The sequence below is a fragment of the Bradysia coprophila genome, assembly GCF_014529535.1.
Source record: "Bradysia coprophila strain Holo2 chromosome IV unlocalized genomic scaffold, BU_Bcop_v1 contig_81, whole genome shotgun sequence".
NCBI classification, from domain to species: Eukaryota; Metazoa; Arthropoda; class Insecta; order Diptera; family Sciaridae; genus Bradysia; species Bradysia coprophila.
Genome location: NW_023503375.1, coordinates 4675400 through 4696248, shown reverse-complemented (window position 1 = coordinate 4696248; position 20849 = coordinate 4675400). Strand labels below are relative to the sequence as shown.

Below are 20849 nucleotides of genomic sequence, written 5' to 3'. Positions count from 1 at the left end.
ACGAATTGTTTGAAGAATAAGGTTGGGAATGACGTCATCAAAAGAGTCGACCTTGTTGAGAGGTTGAAACAGGGCTTCGACAATCAAACAACCGAAGTGAAACGAATAGTTGATCAAGGTTGGACAGTTTTCGAAATGAAACAAAGAGTTGGTCGAGGTTGGACGGCTTTCAGAAAACTGAGCAAAGTGAGTAATAATCTGAAACATAAAGTGTTCGATAAATGTGCCCTGCCAGTACTCACCTATGGAGCTGAAACTCTAACGTTAACAAAAGCAAAGGGCGATTGAAAGCGATAGGCTGGGTATTTGCTTAGAGGCAATGACAAATTAGTGGATCAGACAACAAACTAAAGTCGTTGGAGTCATGGAGCGAATGGAATTAATTAGAATGAAGATCACAGACGAAAAGACCGAAGCTAATCTTAAAACCTATCAAATCTTGTACTTCGTAAGTTTTGACGAAATTTTGCTAAAACGGACCACATTAGCCAGAGCTAATCATTTACTTTTGAAGACGATGTCGATAGCAGATCATACCAGACTATTTGGAACTAAGTCGATTCAACCTTCTTACAGCGTAACAATTGGTCAAAATTAAAGGCGTAACTTTTTACCGAACACCAGTCTGGTAAGGTATTCCCTAATTATAACTACAGATCTCAAGAAATTTATTTATGTGCAAAACGAAGACGAAGTGGAGCAGACTAATTTGTAAGATGCTTGTAGACCTCTAAATGGTTTAAAGTGAATTAAAGCATGAAAATTTATTGCTTTCCGGTTTCCAGTCGGTGACTCTAAATCCAGATACTTAACGTTTTAGAGATCATTAGAAATTATTTTGTTTGAAAAAAAGTTCTTTCGACAATAAAGCCAGGTCAGAAGTTTAATAATCGAATATGATATACTTCTGTAAAATCAACAACTCGAAACAGAACCTTTTGCGTCTCCTTGAATCTTTTAAATGTCTCACTGATGTCGGTGAAAGATGATGTCATTTTAGTGTGCTATTTGATGCGCTCTTAGTAAATGTGGGTCGACACACATATCTTTTTGTTCAAAACATTCAACAAACGTTTAGCGCCTATAAAACGCACAAAAAATTAACGATGGAAATTATATTCAAACAAAGCAGCAAATAAAAAACCGCCTCAGTTTAGGCAATCAGATTGTAGCATGTACTAAAAAAAATCCAAAACCGACCTGCTCAACGAAAGCTTTTTTATTGGTTAAATATAAACGAATATAAAAGCAAACCATAAAAACAAAGATAAGACGAAATGTGGTATAAACTGAACGAACTTTACGTATTGCTTCTAGAGTGGAATGTCCGTTAAGGCGTAACAATTTTTTTGTTTTTATTACATTCCTGAAAAAATTGCTAACAGCAATGTACTTCAAGAACAGGCACGAGAACAGAAATAAATAAGATGCCTCCACGACCCAGTAGTCTAAAATTCTCATATAAATTCAGTTTTTCAAAATAAGAGGCCAAATTACCGTTAAAAAGATCTGTTCTTGTGCCACTGCGTTACGGACGTTCCATACAAAATAAGAGGCCACATGACCGTTAAAAAAATCGGTTCTTGTGCCTGTTATTGAAGTGCGTTGCTAAAATCTCCAATGCTTTAAATTCTTCATAGGATGAGCGATTATAAAAACCCCAGCTAGTGAGGGAAAACATGAAATTTTGCACTTACTGGGTTACAACAGAAGCTATTGAATTTTTTAAGATTGAAATGGTATGAAGTGGGAAAATATCAACAGACGTAACAATTTGTAGTTGAAGAACATATGTACTTTTCGTTGAAAAAAAATCAAAATTATACCAAACAAAAAGTAGGATAATAACAACTCTCCCTGAAATAAGTTCAGTTGTAAGTTAACGTTTTACAAACTGCAAGCAAATCCTCAGTTTGAACTGGAAACAACATTGAATCTATTACTTCTTTTGAATATAAAAATTACAGCAGATTGATATCAAATCTTTTCCTTCATTAGTTTAAACATGCATTTTGCCATGCTGAATGGGTTATCGCTCATTTTTGTCGTCGCTGTCTATAACAGATGTCCATTCGAAATAATATTCAAACTTCTATCTAAATTATTTATTACAAAATCCCTGCAATCAGTTTAGAAATTAAATGCTTTTACAGATACTCATTTGTGTGTAGCTATTTGTCCAGTAGTGAATAGATGTAGATTTACACAGTATGAGACGTTTATCGCTGAATATTTTTTTTAAGTTATTACAATAGGCGCATGCTGTTAGATCGCTTAGTCCGATTTAATTCCAATTTTAACAGCAAACGAAATCGAACAAAAAGATAAATGTTGAACCGTGCCCCAAGTCAGCGATAAATAAAAAAAGAAATAAAAAAAAAAATTACGAATCTGCACCCAATATTGCGGTTTAATGAAATTTAACGCAAAACGAAAGTAAAAGTCGTGAAGATTACACACATTATAAGTGAAAAAATCTGGTTTTCTGCTGTAAAAATAAGTAAGTGGAAGGTCGTTTCATAAAGTGAGTTAAATATTTTGATGTAATACAGATGCGCAAAGAAAACAATTCTACATGCAAAGTTATACCCGCATTTATTAACCGTGCGATATTTTCGAAAATATGGGCATGTGAGCGTCGGTGTAAGCGGTTCGTGTTTGCATTTCTTATTTTTCCGGGAGTGAATACACTGTCACAATGTAGTAATGTCCATAAAAAGTAGCATGAACTTCAACGTTGAGATATATTGAAGCTGGATGGCTATTTGTGAATGATAATAAAGTTAATGTCTTTTCCGAACAAGAAACCTTTTTAATTCGATTTTTCCAATAATTCCGACCACGAACACTAAATTAAAATGCTCACCACAGGAAACTGTGAGGAAACGAATAATCCCCACAGTAGAACTACAGATGAAGAGTTCATACTGAACCGTTAGAAAAGATTCGATGAGTATAGCACTTTTTGAGGAAATAGTTTTCAAAAAGAATTCTCACAGATCTTGCCATCAACTTTATGGAAAACTAATATCATGGGTGGTGATAGCCTGAGACTCTTCTCTTAATTTTTTACATTCATCCCTGATCTCTCCCCTTTTCGTGGATATCCCACACACCATGAACAGCTTCGAAAAATGTTTTTTAGAAAGACATGTTTTTAGTTAGGTCACGCTACTAGGAGAGTTTTCCATTTTTCTTACGTAGCAGACGGATGTTCATGTTTCTAATAAAAATTCTTCCACTCTGATTCATCAAATTTGTGAATAGGAAGTCAGGCAGATCGGCATTTTATTAAATACGTGGGAACCAAGGCTGCATACTTTGGGAAGGTCACGCAGATAGCCATTTTATTTGATACGCGGGAACACACCTTTTCCATATAAACAAATTCACCAAAATTGAATTTGTATGGCGTGGTGAATTTTTTGTATGAACCGTGGTGTGCATCTGCGTGACCTCCCCAAAGTATTAAGCCTTGGTGGGAACACATATTTTCCATACAAACAAACTCACCAAAATCAATTTGGTATGGTGTGGTGAGTTTTTAGTATGAAATGTCTTGTCACAAGACTCTTATGTCACCCGAAAGTATATAAACAGTAATGCAAATCCACAAAACTCGCAGAGCCATTTTTAGCCCCGTACGAAGTACAAAGGGGCTTATAGGATTACGATGCCGTGTGTAATTGATGGAATTCGAAGCAGACGGTAAGGGCAAAGTGTTTGCCTATGTTCATAGATGACGAATCTGCAATAAAAATTTTGTCTGTCCGTCTGTCCGTCTGTCCGTCTGTCCGTCTGTCCGTCTGTCCGTCTGTCACGTCGATATCTTGAGTAAATCAAATCCGATTTCAAAAATTTTTTTTTTCCCTGAAAGATAGTCGAAATAGTGAGGCTAAGTTCGAAGATGGGCATATTCGGGTCGTCCCTTCGTGAGTTAGGGCCACCTAAGTGATTTAAGGTCTTTTGGTGATATTTATGGCAAAATAAACGATGGAAATGTAAATGACACGGCAAATGATAGGTATTGTCAATACCAATCCAGGAAAAAAAAGTTTTTTAAAATCGGGTGAGTGGACCGTGAGTTAGGGCTTTAGAAGTGAAATGCTACTAGGGCCCTATGTGTATTTTACATAGAACTCGAGTAAATTTCATTCGTTTTTCGTAATTTTTGTTTGATTTGGAAGATAATCGAATGCCGAATAGAATGTTGTTGAAAAAAAATTAAATTTGGGTCCTTGGCCTAAGGCCGCTACTAGGGCCCTATGTGTATTTCACATATAACTCGAGTATATTTCATCCGTTTTTCGTAATTTTTGTTTCATTTGGAAGGTAATCAAAGGCCGAATAGAATGTTGTTGAAAAAAAATTAAATTTGGGTCCTTGGACTTAGGCCACTACTAGGGCCCTATGTGTATTTTACATATAACTCGAGCAAATTTCATCCGTTTTTCGTAATTTTTGTTTCATTTGGGAGGTAATCAAAGGCCGAATAAAATGTAGTTGAAAAAAAAAATAAATTTGGGTCCTCGGACTGAGGCCGATACTAGGGCCCTATGTGTATTTTACATATAACTCGAGCAAATTTCATTCGTTTTTCGTAATTTTTGTTTCATTTGGAAGGTAATCAAAGGCCGAATAGAATGTTGTTGTAAAAAAATTAAATTTGGGTCCTTGGACTAAGGCCACTACTAGGGCCCTATGTGTATTTTACATATAACTCGAGCAAATTTCATCCGTTTTTCGTAATTTTTGTTTCATTTGGGAGGTAATCAAAGGCCGAATAAAATGTAGTTGAAAAAAAAAATAAATTTGGGTCCTCGGACTGAGGCCGATACTAGGGCCCTATGTGTATTTTACATATAACTCGAGCAAATTTCATTCGTTTTTCGTAATTTTTGTTTCATTTGGAAGGTAATCAAAGGCCGAATAGAATGTTGTTGAAAAAAAATTAAATTTGGGTCCTCGGACTAAGGCCGCTACTAGGGCCCTATGTGTATTTTACATACAACTCGAGCAAATTTCATCCGTTTTTCGTAATTTTTGTTTCATTTGGAAGGTAATCAAAGGCCGAATAGAAAGTAGTTGAAAAAAATTTTAAATTTGGGTCCTCGGACTAGGCCCTTCAAAAAAATAAAATTTTAGGGCGATTTGAAATTTTTGTTTCATTTGAAAGGAACGTCGTACGGGGCTTCGTAATTGCGCTATGCGCAATTTGTAAGATGTACATATTACATAATAATTTTACTTTAACTACATTAACCGGCGCAATAGGCTTACGGTCAAAGTAGGGTGACAGACGCACTAGGGTCACGTACGCAATAGATATACGGGTTTGTACGGGGCTCAGTCGCAGCAAACGCTCCGACTGTTCTGATGGCTCGTTTTTAAGTAAAATTAGCTTTATTAGGTTGCAACACATGCCAAGACTCAATATTGAAGAATAAAGGTTTATTCTTGTGATCCGTTCGAAGTTTGCATCAGTGTTTATATACTTTGGTGTCACTCACATATCTGCATCTGTGTGACCTCCCCAAAGCTTTCAACCTTGGTAGCGAGTAGGATGTGAGAATGGTTCTCGTCACTACCGCAAAAATAAGTGATGGCACTGACGAGTCGTTCTTTTAAGCTCTAAAAAGATCAACAAATTGATATTGACTACAGCGTCGAGGAGTCCCCTCTTGAAAATTATCTTCTTGTGCCTGGTTCAGTGCTATGGCTGACGGTTCAGTTACGGTACTGGAAAATATTGTTCGAATCCACTCTCTGTTAGCCTTAAAGAAATTAAGATACGAATTAGGTACTTCAAAAAAAAAGCTTTTAGCTAGTCATTTGCTATAGACAACGACGCTGCAAAAATACAAATGACTTGTTCATGGCTTCATTAGGTAATAGTAGCAAACGATGGGCAAAAACAATTGAAGCAAAAGAAGAAGTTTAAACAATTGAAGTAACAGATTTAATGATTATGTTTCGTCATTCAAACTTGATATTGTAAAATCTCGCTCTTAACAGTGAGTTGGTGAAATTTGCGTATGATGAACCAGGACTATTTTTTGTTTGAAAATTAGATCGACGGCTCGTCCTACTTCATTTCTGAATTAATTCTAACTTGATAACTTTTTTGCCACTAGGATTCGATTTAAACGCGAGCATATTTGGTCGTTTTCAGATTTTCATGTCTTTTCATACGGAAGAGACGATTTCATAATTCGTTTTTCGCTAGACTGTTTTGTACCTTGTAAACGCTAATCAATAAATAATGTCTGACCATTTGTCATCAATCATTGCATCTCTATCAATGCTTTTAACAATGAAAAGCTCAGTGGTTGAGTTTGTTTACTCAATTCGTTTCGATAACAATAATTATTATATGGACAATAATTAACTTAAAAGGACAAATCAATGCGTGATAGCGTGAAAATCGTATATAATGTCTGTTCATTGCAAGTGTATAATTAAGATGAAGATACCTACCGATGTAACAGGCGTGTTGATTTGAAGACCATCCGCATTGTTTGTTTTTTTTTCTCTATCTATTTCACAAAATTAGCAACGATTTTGTATGCTTATTGATTACCTAAAATATTAATGCAAATATTTATCGGTGATTTCGGTTTTATTAAGGCGCTTGTGGTAACAACGGCGCAGAAAACCCAGAAACCGGAACGTTTAAAGAAAAAACCAGGTAATTAAACTCACAATTTTAGAATATTAGTCAATGTTTACGTATTAGATCGATGCTCTAAAAGCGGCTATAGTCAATAAATTGATTGAATTTCGCACCGTTTGAGTGCTGTATTTGAAAATGGAATCATTCTTTAAAAATCAAACGATCTCCACATAATGGAATAATTAATGGAACATCTCGAGAAACGAAGGAAAAAACTGTGTGGTTGGATAAAAACGCAATAGAATTCTAGTACATCAATCATGAACAAATTTGACCAAAAACAGTCTGTTCTGAACAAACAGTTTTTGAGTCGACTGTCATGCCTTTCCTATACAATGAGAAGTTCAACTATTTACCAAGGTAGATTGTCTAAAATTACGTTTTCAACTGCCAAAAAAAATCAAATTTGCATTGATAGATTTACTACATTAGACCCGTGCGAAGTACTGGGTGCTATTAACCTGTTACAGACGGCAAGCATATGACCAGTATTATTATCGGGTCTATCACTTCCATCGATCAAAGTATTTTTAATCGATTGATTTCAAATCTTGTACTTCAATTTTTGTAACATGCATTTTACTGTATAAACAACCATATTACCCAGAGCTTGTCATTATTTTTCTCGTCGTTATCGATAACAGATGAATAGTTTCTTTTTAATTAAATTTTAATTATTTTAAAGTTACGTTTTGAGCCGTTTGTAACACAATGAATTTGAAGTAGACGGTAAGGACAGAAATAAACTATTATCATAGATGAAGAATGCGAAATCCCGAATCCTGAAAAGTTATCATAATTGTGATTATAAGATGAAAGATGGGCACATAAGGGTCGGTACTAACTGAGCTGAGTTTGGCAGAAACAAGGGATACTCGAAAGCTCTACAGTCAACCATTGCGCAAGGATAAGCAGAAGAGTGACAGTGAATGGAAAGATGGACAGAAGATGGAAAGAAGTAGCGCAACCAGACGAGTATAAACGAGTACGCGAGGTGTGGCAGAACCTTCAGTGGAAGAAGTTAGGGCTGATGTTTTCAAGCTTAAGAATAACAAAGCTTCTGGGGAACTTTATAATAATATACAATAAATGGAATTAATCTATTGATATTCGCGGATATTTTACGACAACGTTTTATTGTCTATTCGGAACCGAGCACTAGTGAATATCTTCAAGGTGGATTTCGCAACGATCGCTCAACAACAGATCAGTTGTTTAGCATCAAGCATATCATGGGGAAGGGCAGACAGTTCAACGCTACTTTACACCACTTGTTTGTTGACTTTGAAACAGCATATGACAAAGTTTTTCGAATAGAGTGTGATGGTGGAGCTAGGGTACGCCGAAAAACTTATCGCTTATCACTTTGCCTAGAATTCGACACAATTTCTCTGGAATTTTTTAATCCTTGGAAGGACTTATCCAGGGACTGGTAGTTCTATTCTTCAACATTGTCCTTGAAAAGGTCATAAGAGAGAGCACAGTGAAAACCAGCGGTACAATCTGCAGAAAGTTGAGTCATTTGCTAGGCTATGCTGATGAGCTAGACTTAATTCAAAGCACAAGGGCTACGGACTCACTAGGGTTACATAAGCAAAATAAATACGGATTCGTACGGGGCTAACGTCACAGCGTCTGCTACGTTCTCCACTCGTTTAAGATTGCATGCAATGGCATCATTTCGACTATTATTGTGACTAAGAACCGCCCGAGACCACAACACGGTATTCAACTCAATTTGATGAGTATTACCTCTACTGCTCTTCCTTATTGATTAATCATTCTGCTTGACTTAAGACATTCTTTCCGTCGAACCACTTCTGTGAATTACCGTCAATGTATAGCAATACATAAATAGCATGTGTTCGAACCAATTATTGAATGTATTACACAACAGCTTAAGTTCACATAAATTAGCACCTCTGCTCTACTGAACCAACAACAACAACACTTTTAAATGTGCAAGTCCGGTACAAATATCACACGGTTTTTAGCTTGATGCTATAAATTATTCATTTGTTTTGGTTACATTTTCAGTTCAAATCGTTTGTATTTATTTAGATATTTAGTTTTTGGACAATAAGTCTCTTTGATTTGCATTCGATTTTTACTTTTTGAATATTGGATGCTCGGTGCTGTTCATCTTACATACATCTACGGATTAGTTAATTTATAGGTGAAATTTTTGCCATTTTTATTATTTAATTATTGTGCTCGTAATATGCTTAACTTGTACGTAACCTATGTGTATGGTATGGTATAGATTGTAGAAGACTTTTTTTTAGGCGAGGCAACGATTTAAATTAATAATTGTTTCCAAATTTTGTGCGACGAAAACGAGGAATAGGACCATGGGATCCATTAACCTGTCGTATTTTATCGCATGATAACTGACTTGACTGACTTGCATTATACAGTCATAACAGCTTTTTGATTTATTATTTATTTTTAGATATATCCGTGAACTTGCATCATTCACCGATACATAGGAAAAATGCGATTGAAAGTAAAAGTTAGATTTGTGACTGTTCGTATTGAATACATTTTGATTGAAACTTAGAATGAGGAGTGTTTATGACGTCTTAACGTCGTTTTTATGCTAATTTACTATGGAGGTAATAAGGCATTTTCCTCCTAGGGAAACATCTTTATCACCATCGTAAATTTAAATAGCATGCTATATCAGGGAGGTAGCTCGATATCTCGTGTCACGAGGAGTAAAAGTATAACACTTAAAAAACGTCACAGAGCCTTTGTCGGAATGTCGTTTTCATTTCTTTCTCAATACTAAACAATCCTCAAGAACATCAAAAGTGATACGCAAAAATTTGTTAGAAGTCACGTAACGCATTTGAAAATGTTTGCGTTTCCATACGTTTCCATATGTTTTCAGTGCTTGTGTTCTAATTGAAATTTCCAATGCAGCACATTCAAGATATGAAAGAAGCTTTTTTTGCAACTAGTGCGTTGATAGCTATTTTTATTATGCTTCCTAAAAGGTTTTTCTAGCGTATGAGAGGTTTTTAAAGTCATTTTAACATGAGTTAGGACCAACGTTTTTCAGCAACTAATACAGCAACTTAATTCGATTTTTTGACAGAAATTCATAAAAATTAGAAAAATACGTTTATAACCAAAAGAGTGTAAAAATAAGCAAATTAGAAAATCCAATTTTCTCCTTGCTGATAAATTTAGCCTGTTTTTAGTCTTTGTAACAGGTATAACTCTGGTAATGTTCCTATTTCTGCTTCTGCTATGGAAATACGTTTTTAATGAGCTATCGCAAGACAAGACAAGACATATTGAAAATTGTGGAAAATCGGACTTCGGCGAAACTTGATGACTCGCAAAAACTCGGCCAGCAAACTTTTTCATTTTTTTTCTTTTTTATATCTTAGAGTGGACCTCATAGAACGATAAAATGCTGTTTTAAGGTTGAAAAAAATGTACAACCTAATCGTGGTGGTTTTTATAATGGAAAAAAATCGGCTACTCGCAGTACCGGACTGGCTCGAAAAAGCCCATCGGGGGCTCCATGCAACTCAATTTAAAAAGGCCCACAAATTAAAAATTCTCATACAAAAATCCAAAAGGCCCATCGGGAATTCCCCGAATTCACCATATGGCCAGTCCGGGCCTGGCTACTCGGAAATTTTCAAATTTTAATTTTACACCACCTGGAGATGATGAAGAAAAACGTTTGTATGTGCCTTTTTGGTATCTATGGGCCACTAGAATTTTTTCTGGAGGGGTTCATTTCCGATCCCACAAAATCGACCACCCCTACAGTGTAGAGGCGCCACCATTTTTTTGTTGTTCTCCATTCTGTGCGCTCTATTGTCTGGTGAAATAACTTCAATCTGGTAAATATCTATGAAATGTCAAATCGGTGAAGTTGGTTGACATAAAAATATAGGGCTGACATCAGTAATTTTATGACGAAATGTACTAGAATTATACAAACATCTATTAGATGACCACTAACACATAAATTGTTGACTGAGAACTTGACATACCTTCAAATAATTAAATGAATATTAATAATAAAAATAATTTTCTAAAAATAACATTTTTCACGAACAAAAACGAAAAATCATATAAATCATAATTACGATACAATTTAATGTGTCTTTTCCACACGTACATACATAAAATACATACAGTCGAAAATAGCCTTGACACAACCGTCTCTAATATAAATCCAGCATTTTCTTGGTTGTAATAAAAATGAGTGTTTTTGTTTCAATTCCTATTACTTGGAACGAGACATGTGCGAATCATGCACCATCAGAATAAAAAGACAAACAAAAAAATTACCAACAATAATTCACACCACACACATCATTTTTGTGGTGGACGCGGATCTTGAAGTGCTTTGGAAAAAAAACACAAACTTTGTTTTGTTAGTTTAATATATTTCCATTGAAGAAGCCTCATACACCAATTACAAATAATTTTTTTTTCCTTAGTACAATAACAATCACTTGCTCGGACTTACTTTACGTGTGTAAGTTTATTATAAATGACCAAACACTTGTAATGATTTATGAGATCAAAAGTCGGTGTTTAGCGATTATGATTTTTTGATCTTGCATAAGTTCATCAAAAGTTTTTTTCGATTTTTTTTTTCTTTCTTATTTCTTTGGTTGTTGATTTTTTGTTGTTATTGTTGGTTTTGTTTTAAATTTTTAATTAACCTGATGGGTAATATGCGAATATACACTTCTCGATGGCGGAACACTCATAATAATAGTAATATAAGCTGGTGTTACGAGCGCAATGTTGATGATGAGTTTTTTTCTTTCAAACAAAAATTTTTTACATTTTTTTCGATTCAAAATTTGCAATCATAGTAGAACGAAATCTAATTAACGAATGTGTTGATTTTTCGTTAAAATGTTTTGTGCCCCGGTTTTAGAAGAAAAGTTTAGCAAAAGATTAAGTTTTTAGAAAGGTCATTAATTATATTGGTTAATATTTTGATTGAAATTGGATATGCAATTTAAGAATTCGGTTTTTTGTTTTAATGGAATTGAGAAACTGATTTTTTTTCTTCTCGCTGTAGACGTCTTTTGCAGAAATAATAACCTCTGTCAGGGACTAATAATTGATATAATTAATAGTACGATCGCACACTGAAGACGTGTAGGTGCGTAGATGGAAATAATTAGGCCAATGTTTGAATTAATAGATTTCCTTTGAGATGGTTTTTTTAGCATCAATAGAATTGGGCAACGATTTTTATCGGAATAATTAGCTGTGGTTTTAATTGAAACCAAGTCCCCTCTGCAATTTCTAAATTAGACCAATGTTCTGCCATTGATTTATGAAACTTTCATGAAACAAAGACTTAGAAGTCTTTGAAGACTTCTAGCTCGCCCTAACACGACGGAGCCCATTCAAAATTTAATAGTTTCCGAAAATGTTGAATTAAGATCACTCGTTCGTACACGGCCGATGGAAGGTTCACGGAGTCTGCCACTTTGAGGAAGGGGAACACAATGGAAAGGACGCATGGCACGGCTACGCCCTCTGCTATCGACGGCCATGACAAAAGTAAACGATGCTAATATGTTCTTATATAGCAAAATATGTCGTTAAACATATGAAGTAAGAGATTTTGTGTGAATGTGCTGAAAACATTTCGATCGAAAGAGGTAATAGATTTGATACGGGTTAAAGTACTAGCTCCGAAGCGTCTAGTGTGCGATTGAGTAGAAGAATCCAGATGATGTTAAATAAATAAATTAAGATGCAGTTCAAAAATACCATTTCCCGTACTTGACGGGTCTGTGGTGAGACAGCCATCACACAGCTAAAACGGATTTTTGTCATTTTTATCGTGATCACTATTTTCTAGGCTCAGGTCGTATAATTGTTTGATGAAGGTAGCAATGCCCACTGAGAATGGAAGTCACTCTTCTCCTGAGAGTGAGTGAAAGTAAAAAATCTAGTGTCTTGGATGCTCGAACGAACACTGTACCAATGTACACACGAAAAAGTCTAGCGAATCATAATCGAAATGAAATTTAAATTCAAAATCTTCCAGACCAGAGCTGGGAACTTTTATTCTAAAAAATGTGAAAAATATTCGAAAAAACTGATTTTTGCAGGAAATTTTCCGAGTTTTTTAGAATTAAAAATCCTAAAAATAAGCGATGCTCTAGACTCTAGGCGGGTCTGTGGTGAGCCATCACACAGCTAAAACGGTTTTTTGTCGTTTTTGTCTAATACGTACGATCACTATTTGCTAGGCCCAAGTCGTATAATTGTTTAATGATGTAACAATGCCCACTAAGAATAGAAGTCACTCTTCTCCTGAGAGTAAGTGAAAGTAAAAATTCCAGTGTCTTTGATGTTGATTTTTATTTAAAAAAATGGACTGTCTCTGTGCTATGCTGAAAAGACTGGAACGGCACATTGAGGCTGTTGTGTTTAATGATCGACTACCAAAACACCCAATGGAGGCCTTCAAAATGCATTCGTTCCGCCTAACCATGAGACTGTAAAAAAAACCGCTTTAAAAACGACAAGGGGCTTCAACTAACTTTAATCCCATCTGTAACGAGTACAACCATTTTGCAATCTAAGACAATTTCAAAGACAACACGCATGCATACTCGTTGGATTTTTTCTGAATCTAAGTAAATGTAAATGTAGCCGAACGAAGCGCTTTATATGATTTTAGTCCAAGAACTCATTAATAATTACAATCACATCTCTTAACAACATACTCATACTATAAGTTGCATTGCCGCCAAATGGCATTCGTTTGACTCATCAATGTTTTAAAACGATAACAAAATTACCTTGTCTATTCATAATCACGTAAATCTCGTCAAAAAAATTGGTCAAACGTAATAAAACGTTTTTTTCCTACGTTTGAAGCCTATAACGAGAATAGAGCGAGTACATTTTTACCTGTTTGCTATACATTCGCATTAAAAGTAAAATGTTTCTTACGATGATGTCTTGATGGGAGTTGCATCACAGAGAGCTCGGTGTGCTTATAATTGTAGCACTTGAATACCAATTTAAAATAACGATCAGATTGATAGAGTTGTAATGGGGAAAAAAAATTCTTTCGAAAATCGACTCATTTTAAGGCAATAATGCAAATCGATCGCAAATTTTGCGAACAATAAAAATGCAAAGTGGGATGTTATCTTTCGTCCGAAAAAAACTTGGAGAATAAACCATTAAAAAAAAGCAGACGGATAGCCATCTGTTATCGACAACAACTATAAAGATATACGTGCGATGAACTCGTGGTACTGTTCTCTTAAATACCAAAATGCTACAACTAACGAAGTAATAGATTTACAGTCAAACAATTTAAACATAAGAAGTAACGGATATAGTCGTAATGTGGCGATATGCTTTTCGATTTATGTTGACTGTTGATTTGTGAGTTTTACCGAAATTTATAAAATCTAAGAAATTTAACGACGTTTGGAGAATTTTTTCAAAATTTGTGATATTTAACGATATTTTGCGAGATTTCTGTCACACCTTGCGTACTCTATTGCTTGTTTGGTTCCGCTTCTACTGTAGTATATGAAACTAACACTAATGTAATCCATCACAATGTGGTTAATAAAGTTAGTCGACAATTGATACTCTTTCAATAAGCACGTTACATGGCGCAGCCTGAACTCAGAGCTAATGTTTCTGATTCACTCTAGCATAGCAGTCTCTTGCGGGCTGATACCACATTATTCGTATCCTTACACAATTGTTGACTGTTTCCGTTTTTGACAATTTGACTTTCTTGTAGAGCCTTCCAGTTTCCCATGTTTCTGCCAAACTGAGCTCAGTTAGTACCGACCTTATTATACCAATCTTTGATACTGTACCCACAATTACGATCACTTTTCAGGCGAATTACTAAATCTAACAGTCACACACATTCATCTGTTATCGATAACGACGAGAAAAATAATGACAAGCTTTGTGTAATATGGTCCTCTATACATTAAAATGGATGTTAAAACAAAATGAAGTACAAGACCGATGGAAGTAATAGACCCGATGATAATACTGGTCATATGCTTGCCGTTTGGTTTAATAAATGTAATAAATCTCTATGCAAATTTGAATCATTTTTTGTCGATTTTAGACAATCTACCTTGGTAACTAATTGAACTTCACCTGGTATAGGAAAGACATGACAGTCGATTCAAAAACTGTTTGTTCAAAACAGTTTGTTAATTTTAACAAAATTGTCAAAATAAGAGAAATTTAACGAAATTTTCAGAATTTTTGCAAAATTGGTGAATTTGTGTGCGAAATTTTGAGAAATTTAACGAAATCTTAATTTCATAAATTTTACAAATAATAGGCCCTGGTTGATAGGCAGCCTTTGAAAAAGAATTCAAAGAATTCAGCTATTGCATCACCATCAGACCTTTAAACCTACCAAAATGATGTTAACAGTCGAACTAAAATTATTTCTTTTACTAGCCGTACATTAACATCCAAATAAGCATCCGATCAATAACATTCAGCAAAAGTGAAAAAAAAATCACCAAAAACTAACATTCCCTTCACTAACACTAAATCACGCTTCTCCTCGGCTAACTATCAACGTAATAAACGTAATACCTGCAGCATTTCATATCTTCACCCCACCGAAATAAGAAACAAAAGCGAGACGAAAAAAATGTATTTTCATTGAAACAAAGCAACAAAATCTTGTAATGGTATTTTTCTCATTGAAGAAAGATCACTTTCGTTACCACTTGGACGCACTATCATCATCAACGGTCACTTACAAGAATTTCAACGAACGAACAAAAAAAAATCTCATTTTCGGTTATATATAAAGAAGATCGGTTTCTGGGAGATGGCATCATTTTATTTGTTTAGTTGATTTAGTGAGGACGTCTGGTGGATATTGTAGTCAAATTACGAATCGCGAGAATTTTTATTAAATTTTAAACTTTGAATTTACAATTTTCGAAAAAAATGTTCAAGTTTAGTAGTTTGGTAAGTGAAGATTTCTAAAAGTAAAATTTTCTGTGTTTGTTGTGTGATTAAATTCGAATGGAATTGTACGTAATTTCCGATTAATATCTTGATTAATTCAATCATAAAAATTGACCCGCCTCAACATGGATTACATTATTATAATGCTATACATACACGTCGAATGGACCGATTATGCTGGATATATAAATATATTTAACCGAATTGAATGATTTATTATTATTGATGGAAAACGACTTTTTGAGAGAAAGAAAGTTTCGTCAGTACTTTTCAATAGCACGAAAATTTCGTGATATCTCAATTACGAGCTAATGGTTTTTTGTGCTTACCAGTGCGCCATGCTAATTTTATTAAGTAAAATTTAATTATGGCTTTGAGTGTCTTAAATAGTTATGGATTTAATCTCATTTCTAAAACAGTAACGTGATTTGAGAATTACTTTCAATTTCGTCTCTCATCCAGGGTCTCTACAATGTAGAGTCTACATGTAGAGACCCTGAAACGAAAAATTAAGTCAATTGAACTCAGCTGTTAGTCTTTTACAAAGTACTTAGAGCTGGTAATGTGTCCTTAACGCTTGCAGTTTCAAGTGGGCATTAAGTGCGAAGCGTATACGTCTTTACATAAGGCTGGAGATACTGAATCCACAAAAAAAATGTTCGTCAGAAATTGTAACGCTTTTTGATAGTTCTTTCATCTCTTTAAAATTTCGAAATAGTGTACTTAAGATCTAAGACAGTCCATCTAATGGCTCCAGAGATATAACAAGGTGTCATTATGAAGGATTTTCAAGGTTTTTCTTACATAAAAACCGAAGAAATGACTCGACTCAAAAACAGTTGACCAGGTGAGAAACGAAAGTCTCAAATGTTCGAAATACATAGTCTCACAGTCTTAAATCTATTGTCTTTTGAGACGAGAGACTACGTTTCTCGAACACTTAAAACTTTTTTTTAACCCAGGTTAACAAGAAGCCTTGACGCAGGGCCTATTTTAAGGAAATTAATTCACTAAAATTCCTCAATTTTTTTAGTCATTTTTTGACTTATTTACTTCCAAGGCCACATATTGAACAACTTCTAGATTTTTTAGCTGTTTTCGACTATGTGTGATCCAGTCAAACAATTTTGAATGATCCTTTTAATAAAATTTGTGAATCTGTTAAATAGGCCCTGCCTTAGCTTGACGTATAAGTCGGTAGTAAAATGATAGGTGCAGATTTCTGCATGTCATGTTTCTGCGTACCATGTTTCTGCATGTCATGTTTATGAGTGTCATGTTTAACGTAAATTCTAACCAACTGTTGACGCATGTTGAGATACGATTCTAACTAACTGCTTTTTCATAGATCCGCGATTTCGTTTGTTAAGAGACAATTTTATTTTTTATTCAAAGCTGACATATTTTTACTCGAAAATGTGGTCGTACATTTTTCAAAAAGGGCTCTCGTAAAAAGATATCAGCGATCAAAAATTTCGAAACGCAGAAATGTAGGCTACAATTTCAGCGTACGCTCGGAAGCTCTTAATCTTGCTAATCTGATGTGGCATGGGATCATGAGAATGTTCCGCTATCTCACCCATAAGATTTTTGTTTTTTGCTTATATCCAAAGCCTGGCCAAATAGTACTCTTAACATACCAAATACCACAAGAATAACTGTCGAATCTATTAGTTCTTTTGATCCAAGTTTTACCTACACATTCTGGTAATAGTACATTACTTACGCGTACGTGAGATTAAATTTTTATTTCAATGAGTGGATACATCTTTTACTCCTTTCACTCCATCATAATGTTCAAATTTTGCTACATAAAGCGACACTCGGCTCTGGACTAATTGTTCATGGTTGCTGTTGCTGTTGATGGCAGTTGTACAGATGAAGTTTTTTGTCAGTTCAGTTCACAACATTTGTATTGGATCGAAAGAAAAATAGGGAATCATTCATTAAAATTCATATACAAACAGGGATGACACTATAGAATATTTCCATATTTTAATTTTAATGGATGAAATGCTAACATAACTTTGTTGACACACATTGCTATTTTATTACGTGTTTTTTTGCTCAACAATATCACTAAAGCTCAACCGAAAAAATTAACAACATTCGTTCGTAAGCAGTGAAGACATACTTCATTACTTTCAAATTATTCCCGAAGCAGTAATACTTTCCTGTACTGCCTGCCCCATGCGAAAGTTGCCCATTAAATAGCAGTTTGCCCTCCGCGAAAATGATCCATTACAAATGGACTATTTTCGGTTATTATTTTTTTCATTGTCCTATGTGGAAATCAACTTGGAATGAGGCTGGTGGCAAACCATAATACATTGGATGCTGCTACGTAACTTCATTAGCTCGGAAACAACTTTGTGGTACTCGCAAACTCAGTAGTAGTTATATACCTCGCCCTCGGCTCGGAAATACAAATTCAAAATAGTTTACTTACCAAAGTGTCTCTTGTTTGAGTAAAATCAATACGTTTTTTCGACGAATGGAAATTGGAATGGAGAGGCGAGATGTATGGTATAGTTATAGTGTTACGTCTCTCATTTTCTGTTATAATTTATTAGACAAGTTCAAATCGATTTTCTGTCAAATCATGACCTCAGACGATCGAAACTTATCATCTTTCGAATGAATTCCTCACGACAAAAATGTTTCGATGGTGAAAATTATACCATTTAACTGAAAATTAAATGCAAATCGTGCTCGCGCGAAACTATGACAAGAAAGAGTGGACGGTTATTGCAGAGATGTAGAGTAAATCGAAGGCTAATCATAATCATCATTGCAATCAGTTTCTTAGGTTCAGTTGTAATTTGCCTTGATGAAGTTTTTCATCTTCTTAAAGTGGTAATTTCACAATGAAATCTTGTCGGAAATGCACAATAAATTTTCTCGATTTATTATCCAAATCAATAAGATATACTAAACTAGAAAGATTATGACCTTTGTCGATGGAAAAATGTGTTCGAAATTGATGTCGACTGGATAACAGTTAGTCTCACCCTCCCATTAAATAGATAAATCTTTCTTCTTTTTCGGGACCCATCCATACAATCTGTAATAGTATACAGGCTGGAATGGAACACATATTAAATGAAAGATCTTTCGCCAGAGTTTTTATTACATCGATTCGAGTTATTTATTCATTTAATGGAAAGCACAACTGTAATCGATTTTTATTTCTTCTTTTTTTAAATAAAATAAAAATCAGAGAGAGATAAATACCGAAAGCAGACGTTTATGGTAAATGGTAGAAAGAAATGTTTCATCCAGCACCGAAATTACGATTTTCGTTTATATTTTTTCTGTGTTATACAACAACAAAAATTGCACCTTTTGATTTCAAAAAGATCATTCATTTCCAAGCCATTTTCGTTGGTGTAATTACAATTTTACTTTCAGTTTCTTCTTTAAATCGACTGAAAAGTCTTACGTTCATTTCCATATGCGAGCAGTTAAAACACAATTTAATTGAATAATAATTATTAATGAATGACACGGACAACACACTACTTGTATGTGTGCATAACGTTTTTTTTCTGTTGTGTTTCTGTATTAATACGACCGCTATTTTAACCAGTTATATTGACCAACAATAACGTCTAAGAAGATGATCATTGAAGAAGATTGATTGTCTAAATATCCCACAGTTTTGGTATTGAACTGAATCGCATGTTTCTTGAAAGGAATTTGAAGTCCCACACCTCTTGAAGATCACAGAAATTAAAATGAAAAAACAATTCACAGAAAACAGTACTTTTGTCTTCAATTACACACCAAAAACATTAATTGGATGAAAGTGAGTACTCTATTGCACAAAACGTTGAAGAGAGATTTCAAGATGATTCAAAGATAAAATTGAAAATTGGTTTCTTCTTCGTTCCTCTTGCTGTTCGAGGTCAATTATGAATATATATTGATCATGGTGATGGTCATTCACAATATCATGTTTGGACTGCAAATTATGGTAGTTTTTGTTATTCGTATTGATCGTGAAAATGAATGCGTGGTTGTCCGCAAAATTAAAAGTTATTTATCGTCTGTTTTTATGCGAGTAAACCTGTTTTTTTTTTCTTCAGAAACTAATTTTTATTGTTCACCAACATTAAAGACATCGAAATTATTATAAAACGGCGACAGACCATCCATTACAATAACTCTCCTCCTTAATCTCTCTTCCATTATTTCTATTTGCAGACAATCGTTACCGCTTTGGTTGCTCTCGTAGTTGCTGAACCACCAGTTTCATACAGACCGACTGGATCGTACCTACCACCAACACAATCATACTTACCACCATCCGGTTCGTATGGAGCACCATCCATCGGTGGATCGAGTTTCGGTAGCAGCAGCGGATTCGGTAGCAGTGGATTCGGTGGATTCTCTTCAGGTGGATTTTCATCCGGTTCAAGTGGTGGATATCATGCCGTAAGCACCGGCTACCAAGAACGCGAAGGACAATACATCGATCCGCAACTTTTGCAAAAAATTGAACAAATCTTATTGGATCAAGAAAATACGGTCGGAGGAGGTGGTTTCAGTGGACACAGTGGACACGGATTCTCTGCACCTTCGTCCAGCTATGGACCACCATCGCACAACTACTTGCCGCCATCTTCATCGTACGGTGTACCAAGCCGAGGCCGTGTCGTTGGTGTACATATCGGACAACCCGTTCCGTCAATTCAAGTCGCCCAATTCCACAAAGAAGAATACGCACCATCGCACTCATACGACGCTCCATCGCATTCATATGGTGCACCATCTTTCGGCGGATCATCTCATTCGTTCGGCGGATCGTCTCAATCGTTCGGCGGATCCGGTCATTCTTTTGGTGGATCATCCCATTCTTTCAGCTCTCCATCACAATCATTTGTACCACCTGCACCATCATCTTCCTATGGCGCACCGTCATCCTCTTATGGAGCACCATCGTTCTCTTCGCCCTCTTATTCAGCACCAATTCGATCATATATTCCACCAAAAACATCGTACTTACCTCCATCCAGCACATATGGAGTTCCTCATTAATCAAATGCAACTAGGAAAATTCGACGAACCTCGTTGGGGTTACGAGACATTCAATTTGTGATTGGAAAGTATTGTGTATATAGATTAACGACCAAATAAAAATATACGAAAACTGAATGCAATGTAATTTACAGAACAAAAAATTAAT

At 35.1% G+C, this 20849-nt stretch overlaps 1 protein-coding gene and 2 long non-coding RNA genes across 3 annotated transcripts in view; 2 read left to right on the top strand and 1 right to left on the bottom strand.

Moving 5' to 3' along the window:
- Positions 1–20849, top strand: part of LOC119072287 — a 381328-nt gene that overhangs the window by 342421 nt on the left and 18058 nt on the right. The window lies entirely within an intron of this gene.
- On the bottom strand, positions 14334–16797 carry LOC119072292. The gene is made up of 3 exons (XR_005086831.1): positions 16643–16797; positions 15421–15423; positions 14334–14344 (listed from the first exon to the last, which is right to left on the bottom strand). It is a non-coding gene; the product is annotated as an uncharacterized LOC119072292 (long non-coding RNA).
- LOC119072273 (pro-resilin-like) lies at positions 15508–20818 on the top strand. The gene is made up of 2 exons (XM_037177466.1): positions 15508–15661; positions 19868–20818. Exons 1-2 carry the CDS (start codon positions 15641–15643, stop codon positions 20699–20701), a joined length of 855 nt encoding a protein of 284 aa, XP_037033361.1. The 5' UTR covers positions 15508–15640; the 3' UTR covers positions 20702–20818.

Coding starts and splice junctions, on each gene's coding strand:
- LOC119072273 (XM_037177466.1), top strand. CDS start 15,641: ATGTTCAAGTTTAGTAGTTTG. Junction 15,662..19,867: donor TGTTCAAGTTTAGTAGTTTG/GTAAGTGAAGAT, acceptor TTCTATTTGCAG/ACAATCGTTACCGCTTTGGT.